Raw genomic sequence first — 17,201 nt, 5'->3', positions numbered from 1 at the left:
CAGGTAACAGCTGGACAGGCATTGCAGGAACTCAGAGCAGCACCAGGAGGTGGCGCTGTTGATGTTGAACCAGCTACACTTGAAGAGAAGCAGTTCTAGCAAGTTCCTGACATCCCTCTGTATTCAGGTTGCACTCTTGCCCTTCAAAACCTCAGAGGTAATTCCTTCTTCAGGAGCACTCGGCCTGGGGAAGTCTGAAAGTGCTCTGTTGGGCATGTATTTCGATTTCATTTTGCCTCCTCTGATGGATAAGAAGGCATCTCCCTCTAAAGAGAGACTGTAAGAACCTATTTGTGACTGCCCTCACTGACTTCCTTACCACCTCGCTCAGGTGCTGTATTCCTTGGCAGAGGGCCTTAATACTCTTCCCGTTTTCTTCCTGCAGAGCCGTCTATCAGGCTACAGCAGCTGCCTACCACACCAGAAGCAGCAACTAAATGAAGGTGGAGTGCACCTCTGTAGTTCAGTGTGACTGGAAACAAATGGAACATTATGCACCTCGGGTGCTTAGATGGCTGCTGTTTCCAGTTGATGCAACATTTCGGGTACAGGCAGGAAGAGGGATCATGCTTTCCTTCACATCAGGCCATACTTACTACATGGATAACACACTGTTCTAACTTGAATTCTTTTCTTTGTTATTAGAAAACAAACTACTGGAAACCATTTTTTTTGTTTGTTCTTTCTTTTTTTACACATCATTCAATCTCTCATGAAATCAAGACTGTTATCTGGATGACAGAGAAATATACACTGCTGAGTTATTACAACAATAATTTTACACCATCTAAAAAAAAGTAACTGTACAACAACTTTCCAGACATCAAGTTTCTTACATCAGAGATGACAGACATTGATTCCAACATTGATTGTGCAAATACCAGACTTCATTCACTTGTCAAAGAAAAAAAAGTTTCAAGTTAATCAGCTGCAGATTACATTCTCCTGGTTTTCTTCATTCATTGTTCTTGTAGTGACAATATCCATTAAAATTATTTTTATTCTCAACAAAATTCTAAAGCTACAGAAAGCCAAAACAAACAGGGAAGGGGAGGGGTGAAGACTACAGTAGTCATTAACATACACTTATGTGCACTACAGAAAATAACATCTTTAGCTTCTATTTTTACCTTAACAGGAAAATGTGAGACAAAAAAGTTTACTAGAGTGCATCCTAAAACCTAGGCAAATCATACCCAACCAGCCACCGTACATTTTTATCATTTTAATGAGAATTCACGTGAATTTTTGTAATCAGTGAATACAGCAGAAAATACTTCTGGGGTTTTTTGACACCAGATAAGCCAGTAGTGCTATAAAACTCACTGTATAGAGTTCACTGTATCAATTAACAAAGTCTCAACAGAGTTATTTAACCAGCAGTTCAACTCTGCCCAGCTACTGAATGCACCCATCTACTTTAAGATAGAGATTCTTAGAAGAAAAATAGTGAAAATTAAATATGAAAACTACACATTTCTTATGGAAATTAAATTTTATTTTGGGTACATGTAGAATACCTATTATGGGGAAATACCAAACCATGGAGAATCAGTATTTTTAAGTAGAGGGTGCAGAGAGAAGATTCAGTCCTTTATAAGCTTATCAAAGAAATGCACTAGGATTTGCACGGGGATCCTTTTGGTTCCTGTATCTGTATGTCAGCCAGACTCCCAGAATCTGAAAATAAAAACCAAAGATATCATTAAGCAGAGGGTCTCCAACTCATTTTCTATCAGTTTTAAAAAATCTGTTTTAAACACAAACTTAGGATATTTTACTGCTGCTAAAACTGTACAGCCACACACCAGCTTTCTCAATTAGAAACAAGAAAGCACCTTCTTGGAAAAAATTCATTCATGGCAACAGAGAGAACAACAAAAAAAAGCCAACACTGTATCCACAATGCAACACAAGATATTACCCGTAGTTATGTCTAGAGTTAAATTATTCGTCTCCTTCCCCAAATGGTAAGTATTCACAAACCTATTTTTAGTATAATGATAAACAAATCCTCCAAACTGTTTCATTTTGCAGTTACCACTTAAGTTATTTTTCCTCACGTATTTTCAAATCTTGACATTGCCCCAACCACATCCCTCCTTCCCAGCAGCTTCACATTTTTAGTAGAGAAATTAAGGGCTGATATCAGAGTGATTCTGCGTAAGCTGCTGTGTCTCTCTTGTTGCTTTAGTATCTACAAACCTTCTAAAAACTGCACTATGCAGCAGCAGGAGTATTTTCACATGCTCTACTATGGGGTCATAAAAGACATCCTCTGAGGATTTTTACATAGTAATCAAAAAACGTTATGTATCATCATGGTACTAAAGCAAAGAATCAAAGACCTTTTTTATTTTAACCTGCTGTTTCAATTTACTATCCTGCAACTCTATCTTTGCACTGCAGGTGGCACAAAAAAAAATATCCTCAAAGACCGTGCATCTGCATGAGAGGGGAGTAGGTGGGAAGAAGAGGGAACAAGGTAGCGCAACGTCACTCTTTTTATCACTGTTGGAAAATAGGAAGCCAGAATAATTAACTTTCTGAAAAACTTAAAACTTTACAGCACCACATTTGAACAGTTTGTTGCCTAAATAACAGAGTTGCAAGAGCATCTAGTGCTGAATAAAGACAAACCTTCCTTTTGGCAGACTTAAGCAAGCTGATAGCCTTGAAAAATTTGACCTAATTAATTATTTGACTCCTGAGATATTACTGAAATTTCCTGTAATAAATTCCCTAAAATTAAGTGTTTCACAAAACAAACCCTTAAAAGTGGGGGAAAAGCACTCCATTTTCTAACCTCCTACTCACCTCTGTGAAACTGAAGAAAAGTCCTATGCCTCCAACAAATCTCAGCACCATTCCAGAATATTCCTCTATTATCGGCGCACATGGTTTACACTGGCGAGTTCTGAAACAATCCTGTAGCAGATACAGAGAACTTCACTCCATTTTCTGATGATCCTTCATTGACTGAAAGCATCTAGTTTGCTCTAGAAAAGACTGCTAGCCATGGACAAACTAGCGGTTTTAAAAGGCTCCAAACCAGCAAGCAACCTTTGCAGGGTGCTCTGTGATTGTCTTTCCAGTAGGTTACTAGAAGAGCTCAGTATCACTATAACAACTACTGTACACATTTGTTAAAACGCTGCTGTCTGTAACCATGAAAACAGTTGTACGTTTTTGAACGAACACAGCATGAAAATGTTACTTTTTTCACGCTTTAAGAACTTACAGCTGTGCAGGATTCATTCGGATGAAAAGCTCTAAATCCACAGCAATTCAGATTTCTCTCAATATCTATTCTTGCACTCTTGGTGTTATTCCATCCCACCTCTAGAAGTTCACTCTAGAAGGCATAAGCAAATACATATTATATTAGTTGAACTGTTCTCCATTGCAAACCAACGAGGCCAAGTTGATAATGCCCTAATTAAAACCTTCAGATATTGATGCTTAACAGGATAATATATCAAAAAATTACCTGAGTGTCCAGACAGCCTGTGTAGCTAATGAAATAACAGCACCTAACAGCAGCACATTCTTGGGTATAATTAATTTTTTTTCTTTGTTTTTCCTAAACCCAAAAAGAGCACTAGTAATGGGACATGCAACGAATCTAACTGGGACTGCTCAGGCTTTAAACAAAAAGTGTGCTTACATGTAAAAGCTGATTATTCAGTCACTGTACACTTGTCCCCTCCTTATGCAGTAAGTCTCATACCACAAAGAAGACTGTTTTACTCTCATACACCTCTGTTCCTAATGCAGTTACAACCTTTTCAGTTACACAAGAAGAATTCAGTGGCTTTATCACCTTTTCATCATAATTATTGTAGATTTCATCAGCTTATCTTAAAATGCTGAACACATGATATATTCAAGACACCATGCTGCTATACCTGTGACCATAAACCTAGAAAAGAAGCTTAAAATGAAATCAATTAAAAAAAAAAACAACTACAAACCCAAACCAACATCTGAAAGTCCTTTTAGGACCCAAAAGTATTTCTTTCTAGGTACCAGAGCCAAGCACTGACCAAAGTCTGGTCTTTAAGTAATAGGATAATGCTGATTTTCTTAAAATACGCTCTCCCCATTTTGTGAAAGACTATATACAAATACGTGTGCCTGTGTACATATATGTTTATAGTATTATGCTATAGATAAACTTTTCTTACCTGCTGGTCCTTGTTTAGTGCCAAACAGGCACAGGAGACAGAGAACTGGACAATAAAGACTAGCAGAAGAATAATCATGTACTGGAAACAGTAGTTAAAGATATACTCTCAAATTAATTTTGCTTTTATAACATATACACCTAATGGTATTCAGTATTTCACTGGTAAGTCTTTTGACACAAAAAAACTATAGAAGCAAATTCTGACTGAATGTGGAAAAGATGACCCAAATAATGTTCCCAGAACTCAATCACCATATATTATCTCTTTTTGCCTACTACTATACATAGCTGGTATTGCTGGGTTAGGTATTTCTTGCCTAGCATGAAAACATAAGCAGAGAGGTTAATAAGACGAGCTTTGAGAGGAAAATCTACAGCCAGTTTCTCCAGTTTTAGAGACTTGTGTTGTCATTTCAAAATATTTCACTTAAATAAAGGAGTAATGAAAATATTTTTCTGTTATCACATGTTCAGAACATTTCTTTCCAATTACATAGTCTTGTAATTAATTACAAAAAGTAACTTTAGCCTAGATTAACAAAAAAAAAAAAGTTAAGAGTTGCTCTTGGAACACAGCCTCACACACTTTTGTACTATTGCATCTGAAAGCAATATAAAACAAAAAGAATAAACTTTGATATTCAAGATCACACTTTGAAAGTTGGGGATCACCTTCACAATTTGGCTGCTGTGCTCAGAGGCAGACACCTCACACAATTAAGCTGTCTGTAAAGTGGAGGTCAGTACTTTATCATAGACCGCAAACGTTAAACATTAACAGTTCACATACTTGAGCTCTGTGTAGGACTGAGCACACAGACAGGCACCTGTGACACAGTAAGCCACCATGAAAAGCTGTCAAAAACTACAATATGTGAATGCTATCTTCAGAGCACAGACAAGGGAGAAAAAAAGGAAGCTGAAATAAAGTTAAACAGGAAGGAAGTCTAATTTAGACTGTACTTGACCAAAGTAAGACTGTGAATTTCTGCTGTTTCTGAAGCCTGTTCCCCATCAGTCTCAGCTGACCAAGCAGGTTGTTTACATGGCTTGAGCCAAGCTGCAATCAATGCAATGCATCAGAAGGATACAAAGAACAGCAATACTTGATGATGTTTCACCGCACCGATCAATCCGACTAAGGCAATAAAGAAGAGGAAGACTCCTACGGCAATTACCACTCCAACAACTCGGAAACTAGAGATGAGGCCAAAGCCAATTCCCCATGCTGCAATTCCAATCAGCAGCAGGCTCACCAGCTGCAGGGAAGAGAAAACACAAAGTTAGTCTGTGTATTAAAAGAGGCTCCTATACACAGATACAATTCTTTATATTAAAATTGTAAGTAGAAAGGTACAATTTTTCTTTCCATTGCAAAGAGAAGAAGCACAACCCTAAACAAGAACTTCATACAGGAAAATAATAAAGGTGTCCTGTCTCTGCTACATATTTCTTCATGAAAATAGTTCTACTATTAAGCCAATGCTATTTCAATACACAAAATACTTAAGCTGTTTCCTTCCTTTTAAAGATGGTATTCAGGGAAGGCAGGCATAATTGGTTGCTGTGAGTTCACTGGGATTTATTGTTTATATGGGCAGGAAGCTCCAGCCTTTCCTGTTTCCATGCCAAAAAATATAGAAAAAAAACCAAAACCAAAAACAAAAACCCCAAACCAAACCAACAAAAAACAAACAAACAAACAAACAAAAATCCAACATGAAAAGCTGAAGAGAAATCTGTAATGAGTACAGCAGGAGTGAAGCAGCAGACAGAGCCAACCCAGATGTCCAGTATACTCTCTGGTTTGAAACAGCCCTATGTGTAACACATCACTCACTACACTCTCTGTTAAATGACACCAATTCAATATGCAAGCTTTAACTTTTTGGAACTCTGACCTTGCCAAAAATATCCAGAAGTTGCATCATTATTAAAAAAAAAAAACCCAAACCCAATAGAACAGTAAGTGCTTAGTCCAGTCCAACTACTTGGCTTTATTTGGCAACAGATGTAGAGCAAGCACTTGTACCTGTTCACTGGTTTCCATTCAAACAAGGCATATCTCATGACATTTTACTGCTTACCTAGAGGTGGGGGAGGGGATTAAAAAAAACAGGTGACTTCCAACTTATCATTTCAGTATTCTTAACCTCCAGATGGGCTTTTTTGTTGGTTTTAATGCCAAATACATCCACATATTTTTCAGTTTAACTACATTTTAGAAGACTGAAGTATGCAATGCTGCTTTTAAAACATGGCAATCTAGGATAACATCAAGAAAGCTAGTAAAAAAAGTTGAGATGATCATCAAGATCAAAACCCAGGGGATGAGTTTTTTTGGTGTGTTCACACAGCAACACATCTCGAAAAACTTGTTACCAAAGCTAGTAATCCGCACAAGAAATTAAAGGATCTGCAAGAACAAAAGCAGGATATTTGTCATACCTACACTTCTCTCAATACATGAAGAGACAAAAAAAAAAAAAAACAAAATCAAACCAGAATTCAAAGGAAGTGTTCAATACCGGCAGAGTTTTGGGATTATTTCACGATTGTCTTTGTTTCTCTTAAATAAAAAGCCTTAATTATCATGTTTATTTAAAACCAAAACAACAGGCCTAAGTGTCATGAATTAAAATTACAGAGGATGAAGAAAAAAACCAAAACAAAGCACCTTGGCTCTGACATACACATTTTCTGAATCCATTTTGCACAAGGTTATAAACTTTCTGATGTTAGTACATGAAAAATTAGCCTTGCTAAGCAGACAGTTATTATGCAAGACTTGCCTGTTCCTATCTATGCCCACCCACTTTATTCCATTGTCTCATTTCACTGTCAAGATTTATTTTTCCACGTAAGCACCAAAAACAAGCAAGCAACAAAAGAAATCCCCTAAACCAACTTCCCATCAAAAAATGCTGACTGACATCCTATGCTCTGCATCAGCTTCTAAGCACTGAACTTGCATTGCCACTATGCAGCTCTTCAAACTGTTATAAAAAAACTCAAAGGCAATGTCGAATTTCAGTTTATGTCACAAAGGGCAGATGAAACTTTGCTTCTAATAATTTTCACCAATACTCTTCTGTCTGAGCGGAATGTAAATCTTTACTTCTCACTAATTTATCTCTAGGATACCAAAACATGTATTTGTTCAGTTCTTTGCTCATCTCATAAGAGGTCCAAAAAAATTAGATGAAACTAGTTTTATTCTTAAAATACTGGAATTAAAAGAAGAGACAAAATCTGTGCCTGTAACACCTACTGGATGAACACAGTGCGAGAGCTGTAGGGTACCAGTTCCTTCTTGCTGCTGTTACTCATCTTATATTAATCTGATGATATGTGCATGAAATTAGTCACATGACACTAAAAATTATTACCATGACCCCCCGGCACAAAAAGCTTTTCTGGTAGGAACAATCACATACAGAATCGAGATCTGCTCTGTTTTCCAAGTGGAAAAAAAAGCATCTCTTTTTTAAACACAGTACTGAACCCCAGATATTCAGGAATCAGTTAAATGGCTTTAAAAAAATAAAATAACATAAAATAGTTTAGTTTTCCTTTGGATTACATTCAAGTTTTAGAGCCACCAGTCTCATTTTCAAGTGCTACCTCCATAACACCAAGCCTGTATTTTTTCTTCTTTCACTTCACAAAGTTGTCCAATTTCTTAAAACAACTGGAAATTCAGTGTGATCACAGATCTGTGCTACTGGTCTCTGGTTGACATACTATATGAAAATGCTGTATCCAGTCAGGCAGATCCATGATATGTATCAAAACCATTACTGTCTACATTATTGCCTTGCCACCCGAAATTGTGGAAAATTGACTCTGTGTTTCAAAACTGAAATGGAGATTGCAGGTTTACAAACCATTCCAGAAACAGATTCAATATTAAGTTCCTGACTCCTCCGTATGTTGACTGAAAGATGAAATTATGGTTATTCTCTTATTTTCAGGTTCGGAATGGACTATCTGATTGCTGAGCAATAACTCCAGATATAGTTTTATAGCACCATAATGCGAAAAACTAAAGTAAACCCACGCAACTACAAACAGGAAATGTCTTAAGCTGTTCTGAGAAGAGGTTTTACAAGTGTGTAAAACAATGCAAGGCTCATAGCATTATGTTTAGCCACTAGAAATGACTATTCAACAGTGCTTATTCCAGTGTTTTGACATGAAAGGATTTAAATGCAGTATTTCTAGAAGTGAAGCTGCTAGGACTTCATAGTAAAACATACTTGAAACAAAGAACCCTAACTATTTTAAATATGTACATTCTAAATGTACAAGCTTTACCCACATACAAAAAGGTCAGGTATTTCCACTAAATAAAGGAGAAAGGACTCTCTATGGAGCTTCTAAATGTCACATTTTATTTTACTGAGACCACATTTCACAGCACCAGAAGTCCCTTGAAGTAATCAGTCTGATCTTGGAATACTGAAGTACATGTGAACTCCATTTTACCTGTGAGAATTTACAAACACAAAGCTAGCTTTGGTTACGAACACTTCAAACATTTGCTTGATATACCTACCAGAAATAAATGAAATCACAGTCCTGTTTTTAGTGATTAGGGCTGATCCAGTTTCCCACAGGAGTCTCACTACTAAGTGGGGAAGACATGGGTTGGAGAAATGGCCTGTCAGACTGGGTGGCAACAGGGACCACCGAACTTAAAGGGCAGTATTCAATGACTCAGCATCCAGCTGGTAGTGGGTAAGAAGCACCACAAAGGCTGATACTGTGACTAATATTATACAGGATCTTCATCAACAACCTGAGCATAAGATAAAAATTAATCCTAAGAAAATTTGTGGATGATACTAAACAAGGAAAAGAGACTGACAACTCGGGTGGACCTTGATAAACACAAGGAATAAGCCAACAGGAACCTCATGAAGTGAAAAATTCTGCTCCTGGGATGCATTAATGGAGCCTGGGATCAAACCGGTTGAACAACATCCTTACTGAGATAGATCTGGAGATCAAACTGGTTGCCAGGCTGAGTGTGAGCCAAGAGTCAGCTCTCACTGCAAACAGGGAAAGCCAAGGAGTGCAATCAAAGGAAACTCAATGCTGGTGAGGCTGAAGCTCAAATAGTGTTCCATTTCAAGCCACCCAGGTTGAAAAGGAATTTGAGAGCCTGCTAAGAATCAGGAAACAGCCTGGAGCCTTGAGGATGAGAAGCAGGTGATGGAGCTGGGTTTGTTCAGCCTGACAGAGAGGCAGCCTAAAAATAATCAAGTAATAACTGAAGCTGCAGGTGCACTACAAAAACCATGGAGGCAAACTCCTCTGGGTATCACAAGGAACAGCCTGGGAGGTTCAGACTGGACATCAGAAACATCTGCAAGATGGCTGGATGCCTTACTAAGAAAGCTGATAACCTCTGTTCTTAGAGGTTTACAAGACTCCACAGACTATGTCACAGCTGGTAAGACAGTGTTATTAATAAACCTGCTCTGGAGCAGGAGCCTGGACTGATGAGCCTCAGAAGTCCCTTCCAACCAACACTCCCACACATCACAGACACCTCTTCCATCATAGAAACTCTGCCACTCTCCATACCAAAAATCAAAGTTTTAACAGGCAGATAAGAGATGGATTTAGCACTGACCAAGGACTGTTCTGTACCTTCTAGCTCACTACATAGCTCCTAAACCCTGTATCAACAAAGCACCTTCTTACAACGTAACGAAGTCTCTCAATAAAAGAGCAATGAATGATTTTCTAGAAGTACTTACACAGCTTCAAAAACATGAATACAAGTCTTGTTCTCAGAAGTGATTTAAAAGGTCACATTCACTTATGTTTACATAGAAAACCAACAGGTATTAAGAGCAAAAGAATTTATAATAATCTCAAACTGGAGTAATTTGTGTATAGGTTGATGCTGCAAGAACATACTATCCACAAACCAGAAATGCAGCACAGAGCCATGGGAAGCACATGCTTGTGGTGGTGGGGGGTGACAGTATTTTAAATTTAACATCCTCATTTGCTATACACTATCTCCTCCATCAATATAAACCCTAGCAACCTTACTTAAAAAGCACACATGCAAATACAGGTAAATACATTCAATATATAAACTCAAAAGTTTGAAATTAAGTAAATGCTTTACCAGAACAAACCTACAGGTAGCACAAATCCTAGGTGAAGATCAGTAGTTTTCCATATGAGACAAGAGTATTTCTTCCTTGGAGTCAAAACAAAAAGAAAATCAAGCAGATTGTCATTAGACAAAATGTTACTCCAATGTCGGTATCTCTATAAGGAAGATTTTAAGGACTGTAAGTTCAAGATCAGAGGAATGGATCAGACTCCACTTTAGGTGACTTGCCTTTTTTTTTTTTTTTTTTTTAATAATACAGACATATACAAACATTTGAACTTCAGAGATGTTTCAAAAATAACGACAAATCTAACAAATCTCCTAATTTGCTATACCTTTTAAATTCAAGTTCACTTGTGCACATAGCTGCTCCTTTCCTCACTCCTAGATGAAAGGAGTGAGGAAAGATGACTTTCCTAGATGACTCCTCACTCACCAAAAAAAAATGTATTTCCCTTCACACATACCCTTTGTATACTTTTGTTCAAGCTTATAGTCTAAATTACAAAAAGAAACCAAGATATCAACAAATGATTTCTCCTGACAATGCCACTGAGAAACAATTCAAATGCTAAAACCACTTCCTCCTTCCCACGGCAGAAAGCCACCAGAAAAATCTGCTGTTTTGACTAACTGTCAACTTTTTGGTATTTCAACTAGCTTGGACTGCTGGCTAGGAAGGAAGTCATATGCAGAAGTTCATGTTCCCACTGCTTTCTTACAGTCTCAGCCCAAGGAGGTAAAAACTGCATTTCAGAATTTAAATTTCCTGAAATACTGACACACCATTCATAGGTAAAGAGATTAGATAGCATCTATACTGGTACCAACAATGGAAATATTTACAGAATAGCTCTTAGCCTGGATACGGAACAGGAACTAAAACCAGAAAGATTACACAGATGATGAAACATATCCTTCCTAACCTCCCTCTCCATATGTACAAGTAAGTTCATATTTCAGTACTTTTAAGGGGGCTTTAAAATTTAAACCTCAAAAGGCATATATATTGAAAGGTGTTTCTACCACTTTCCCCTTCAACTCGGCCAACCATTTCTGCACAGCCATAGAGAATCAATTAGAGAAGAGAAAAAACAATTCTGTTTCATCGCAATTCATCTAAAAACATCACATTAAAACAACAGGCAAACAACACTATATGGCGGTATATCTTTAGCAAGTTAACACAAAGTTAAAATGGTTTCTATCACAGCTGTAAGCTACTTAACCTGAAAGCAACCATATCTCCTTACAGTATTTCTTCAGCTTCATTGCAAGCAAAGGAAAGCTTTGGTTCCTCCACAGGGTTTCTAACAGAAAGCAAAATCTACTACATGACTGACTTAAAGGAAGAGTGACCAGTAGTCTAGTTACTGAACAACCAGTTCACAAAGTGTGAACAAGCAATTTATGTGAAAGGCAGCATTCCTGACTCTTATCACAAAAGCCTGTTCTTTCAGTTTGAGGCCTAGTAATGAGTTATTTATGTTATTGGCCATGTAACAAACTACTTTCATGCTAAAATGTCAGTGAAATTTAACCGTTTAATATTCCCTGGTCTTTGGAAATGAAAGCTTTTCACTATGTAGCAGGAACAACTGTCTTCTAAAATGTTTACTTGTGCTTTCATATTTGCTCATTGTTTTTTAAGAGGTTGCAAAACGTTTTCATGAACTCTGGTGATCCCACAGATCCTTCTTCCATATATCATATATCTACCTCAACACAAACACAACAGTACAAAGAACACAACTAAAGATGTAAGCTACAAGGCTATTACAGGCCACTCAAAGGGCTTCTTGATAACTGCGCTGGTTTTAAAGTGTCTATCATCTGCACCACTCAGATGGCTGAAAAGATCAGCAGTATCAAAACATACCCTGCTCCATATTGCCTCCTCCTCTGTGCTCTGTCATTCTCCTGTTTCTTCCCTAAGGACAGTCTGCCTTCATAGCTCTAAATGCTACTCTGCACTCTATGCAAGATAAGCGAGAAACCGAAACTCACTTCCGGGCCTACAGGCTCAGCATATGCCTCGATTCTGAGATGCCACCACAAACTGCTGTCACTGTGGCTATAAGATGACACACAGTATAGCTGAAGGGATTCCCAAGTACTGCCAAAACATTTTCCAATATGTATTTGCATTTTTGCTGTGCTCTTCTGTGTTATCAAGTGTGAGCACAGAAACCTTTCCAAAATGCCAAGGAAAACAAAACCCATCAACCTTCCTTGCCAAATACCTGGCAGCTTCTGTACCACTGTTTTATTTACATGTCAAGGCTAGATAGCACAGCTTATACTGCTGTCTTCAAACTGTTCCTGAGAGCAACAGAAACGGGTCCAAGGCAACCTGTCCCCTTTGCTGAGCATCCAGTCATGATGCTGAGCTAGACCAGCACAGCTGGGGCAAACTCTTGGTGCTGCACTCCTAAATGCCGACTGCAGACCGTCAGACAGGGCAAGCAGCAGCCTATTTACTTCTTACAGCTGAAAGCAAACTTACACAGACCAAAACAGAACTGCATTTAGAGATCACAGATCCACTTACCACTGTGAAAGAAACTGCCACATAAGGCAAGAACTGTGTTTCTCTCATTTCTGGCTGCCTGTACCTGGTTCCATGTAGCCACTACATAGTCAGGAATTATCAGAGGATACGGAAGAAAGTCACACTCTCTTTCCCTAGGAAAATCCAGATGTTCACCCTGTCTCTTAACACCAGGTTTCCTCTACGCAGCAAAAAGATGGAGCAGACAGATTTGCATGGAAGATGCAACACAGTCACTCCTCTGCATCAGGAACTCTGCATGTAAGACAAACATTACAAAAAGCCCTATGAATTAAAAACTCTATTAAAATCTTCAAGACCAGGTTGGATGGAGCTTTAAATAACCTGGTCTAGTGGAAGGTCCCTGCCTGTGGCAGGGGGATTGGACCTACATGGTTTTTAAGGTCCCTTCCAAACCAAAAAATTCTACGATGCCAACCAAGCACATGTTGTGTGAGAATCTGAGAATTTCTGTACTCATGTTTCCATATTCCCAAGATATCAGCAAAGCAATTTTGATAAAGAAGGCAGAAAGTACAAATGCAATTTCACTAATTACAGTGCCCAGAAAACAAGATGCAGTGATGGCGGGGGAAGAAAAAAACCAAACTTTCAAGCACAATGCTTTGAAAATGGATGCAAAAACCAGGACACTTAACAGGCAAATAATAAAAGAGTTTCAGAGAGCAAAGTAATATAAAAAGAAAATTACTTTGATAACTTACTTTCTAGTGTTAAGAGGAAATGTGAATGCTTTTGGGGGATGAGCTTTGTGCTAATAAAAATGGTATTCTAATGGTAAAGGTACCACACATTTTACTTTAAATCAAGTGGCTGCTCTAGGTGTAAGAAAAACTAAAAGCTTGCATCATCAAAACAAATATGAGATGTTTACATACCGACAACAAACGTTTCATGTTTGGTGCTGCAGCAATAATTAAGTAGTTGCTCGGGTGACAAAACCAGCACACAACATTCAAATGAACTGCCAGTATTTCTTTTTATTTATTTATTTAAATATTTAATCATAAGGCCCACCTACCACTTCAATCTTTCACCACTAGTTAGGACTCTGGAATTTCCCTTTCCTCTCTGAAAATCTGATTTGAAATTGGATATTAACTGTTCACACTTAAACAAAATTACTGAAGACTTCCTTGGAAGGAACACTGTCCAGAAATCCTTGTCTGCTTAAAGTGAGCATCTAGAGTTCTCATACCTGGAAGATTAGAAGTCTTTAGCTGCAAATACATCCTTGAATCTGGATTAATTTTGCAGACAGGCATTTTACGCAATTTGTATAGATTTTCCATTTGATGAGAAATGTAGATGTGACCGAATAAATAAAGACAGAATTAGTCAGATATCCAAAACTATTATTTTAAAGGTCATTGTATGCAGACAGTTCTTCCACGGAAGGCTTTATTCCAGCAATATACGTCACTATATGCACAGAGTCAATAAACAGGCTCAATAATTCTTCTTTACTCTTTCTCTACCCATAAGGAACCATACTGAAGTCAGCAAGACGCAGTATAATGCCAAAATATAAATTAATTTAAAAATAGAATCAGGGCTTAAGGACATTAACTTAGTCCAGAGAAGAACCAAAAGTCACCAGCAAAGTAACATCTGAAAAGAACATTAAGTGAGCAATAAGGTTACTGGGTTTCTGGTTTCTTGCCTTAAACCAGTAACTGATTTATTACTGCCAGGACATATATTTTTATTGATGTACTACTATAAAAAGTAAAACAAGACAGCACTTTAAAAAAAAAGAAAAAAGAAAAAGCTCCAATATAACATCCTATTCTAGGAGTGTTTTAAATAAAGGCAAAATATAAGCCGTAACAGCCAATATACAGTTCTGAGGCTTAATTCATTCCAAGCATGTCATATAGACATCAGTGCTGGCTACAACAACGTTTAAGAAGTGTTACCCATCTCTCCTTACCCCCACTACTCCCTTCTCACCACTTCTTAGTGAATTAACATTGTTTAAAAAGATGAAGTTATTGCTCTGATTGCCTTCCATGTTTTTTTTCCAGCTGAGGGAAAATAAGCCCATCATTCAGCGTGCTCTTGTAACCCAAGTCCTGAATTGTCAGGTTTCATCTAACCAAGCAACAGAGAAGCCCACACATTTTACCAGATCAACTCCACCAGGCCAAGTAAGCACCTTAAATATTATTTCTGCAACTCTCAATTTCAAATTTTAACTCGTCTGTAATTTACAAACAAGACTAGCAATAAGAATTGGATATTTTAGTAACTATCATTCAAAGAAGTCATTCCTTCCCTTCAGCAAAAATATATGTTCTGCATAGGCCAAATGACGGAACACCAAGTGACACCCACAAAGTAAATTCTACTCATCAGAGCAAGATGAAGGTCATAGGTGAACTGTACATGTATCACAGACAGAACTACAGAGGTCCTAAAGATCAACCCGCTCTTGCTGAGACCAGATATACCCAGAAGACCTAACAGACTCCTTACACCTGGTTAATATAGGAATTAAGTGATGGAGTCTTTCAAAAAAAAACACATGCTGTCCATAGCACAGCACAATGAGATTTGTGCACTTATGAGAAAGATTGAGATTTCTCTCACTCTTCTGTCACTCAAGGAATAATAACAATAATAACAAATGAAGTCTCGCATTAACCTCTTGTTTACCGAAAAGTGAAATTGGGATGGGACAATCCAACTATAACCCAGCCTCTGGGACTGGAAAATCCCAGAAAAAGTTGATGATGATGATCGGGGTCCCTTTTCAACCTGGGCTATTCTATGATTCTAACTTAGCTTGCAGTTGTGGCAGTCTACATACCCTGAACTTACCTTCAACTACGGATACCAAACACTGCCATGCCTACCTGCTCACCTTTATTCTGGCTGGGGGTAGCATGGGCAAGAGAAGGCATCTCAGGGATTTCAGCTGACTTTCACAGGGGGTAGGCTGGGCTGCCTAAACATACTTTTTCAGGGACATATTCCACTCTACAAGCTCCTACAAGGGAGGAGAACAAGCAGAAGTGCAGCCTCTCCTACATAAAGGTTTCTGTTCTGCTCTTTGCTGAGGAAAGGAGGGGTCACCTCATACACCAAAGAATATAACAACAACCAGCTATGGCTTCAGCACAGGCACTTCTACATCCATTCATGCTTCATCCTGAGGATTACCCTCAGGTCCAGTAACCACCAGCTGTGAGAACTGTTTGTCCTGATGAACAGCATTAGACCTGTTTGTTCTCCCCTCTTGCCTTCAGCCGAGGTCAGGCAGTGCTTTTGGAAAAGAACCGACAGAACTGCCCACAGGCACTGGCTGGCCCCAGTCTCAGTCTGCTGAAACTCATCCCGAAGCACAGTTGTTAACCTGAAACGTTAGAGGACATACCACCTCTCCAGATGTGCTGTTAGAGGATGCCATTACACTTACTCCTGTTTCTTGCTATTTCTGTGTCATTTAAAAATAGATAATGAGGGAGAAAAAACCCTCACCTATACCACAACTGGAGATTTTATCGTTCTCTGTCGAAAACAGGTCCTCCAACAGGCCAGATCGAAAACCAGGCATCTGCCCGGGGCTTCTGAGCAGGTCAGTTATTTCAGTTTAACATACGACTTCCCTCCCCCCACACACGTATATTCCCACCACCCAAAGCAGCCGGACTTTGCCGCTCCCAGGTCCATCCCAGGGGACAGTGGGGGCGGCCTGGGGGCCTTGTCACTGACCGAGCTGCACTTATTTCGGCGCTGCTCCCTGGCTAAGGAATAACAAAACAAACCCTCCCCTGCCTCACGCCTGGACTGCTGCAGCGCCCTTTCCAGACGGAGAAAAAAGGCATGGGGGGACCGGGCCTCGGAGCCGCTCTCTCCGGCAGATGAGACCTCGCCGCCCCTCCCCGCCGCCCCGGGCGGGCAGCGCTCCCGGATCGCCCTGGATTTTGATCCCGAGGAGCCACGTCCGCACGGTGACAAAGCTCGGCCTAAGCGCTGTCACCTCCTCACACACACCACCCCCATCTCATCCCACCGTCCGAGACGAAGGCCGCGACAGAGCGGCGGCCGCGCCCCGAAACGCCCCCAGCCCCGCAGCCACGGCCCGCCGGGAGAACCGCGGCGACCCTCCCCTCCCCACCCGGCGCCGGAGCGAGGGAGCCCCGGCCCGGCCCAGCACGCACCGTGTAGAGCAGGTTGAGGGCGCAGAGGCAGTTCTTGGAGCAGGCGAAGCCCCCGCACGCCATCGCGACTATCGCGACTGCCCCGCGGCCCCCCTCAGTGCTCGCAGCCCCGCGGCAGCGCCAGGAGGCCGCAGC

The 17,201-nt window shown here is 39.6% G+C and overlaps 1 protein-coding gene across 1 annotated transcript; it reads right to left on the bottom strand.

The window, feature by feature from the left end:
- Positions 1-236: 236 nt before the first annotated feature.
- Positions 237-17,201, bottom strand: TSPAN13 (tetraspanin 13). Its single transcript, XM_027877915.1, has 6 exons — positions 17,067-17,201; positions 5,281-5,448; positions 4,188-4,268; positions 3,242-3,355; positions 2,818-2,928; positions 237-1,680 (listed from the first exon to the last, which is right to left on the bottom strand). The coding sequence occupies exons 1-6, from the start codon at positions 17,127-17,129 to the stop codon at positions 1,606-1,608; spliced, it is 612 nt and encodes a 203-aa protein (XP_027733716.1). The 5' UTR covers positions 17,130-17,201; the 3' UTR covers positions 237-1,605.

This window comes from Empidonax traillii, unplaced genomic scaffold (assembly GCF_003031625.1).
Source record: "Empidonax traillii isolate 1590-97213 ecotype Southwest subspecies unplaced genomic scaffold, ASM303162v1 scaffold35:size4298261, whole genome shotgun sequence".
NCBI lineage: Eukaryota > Metazoa > Chordata > Aves > Passeriformes > Tyrannidae > Empidonax > Empidonax traillii.
Note: the sequence above shows the minus strand (reverse complement) of the source record. Positions and strands in the feature narration are given on the sequence as shown.

Coding starts and splice junctions, on each gene's coding strand:
- TSPAN13 (XM_027877915.1), bottom strand. CDS start 17,129: ATGGCGTGCGGGGGCTTCGCCTGCTCCAAGAACTGCCTCTGCGCCCTC. Junction 3,356..4,187: donor CACTAAACAAGGACCAGCAG/GTAAGAAAAGTT, acceptor TATGCCTTCTAG/AGTGAACTTCTAGAGGTGGG. Junction 1,681..2,817: donor TTTTCTTCAGTTTCACAGAG/GTGAGTAGGAGG, acceptor TTTTATTTTCAG/ATTCTGGGAGTCTGGCTGAC.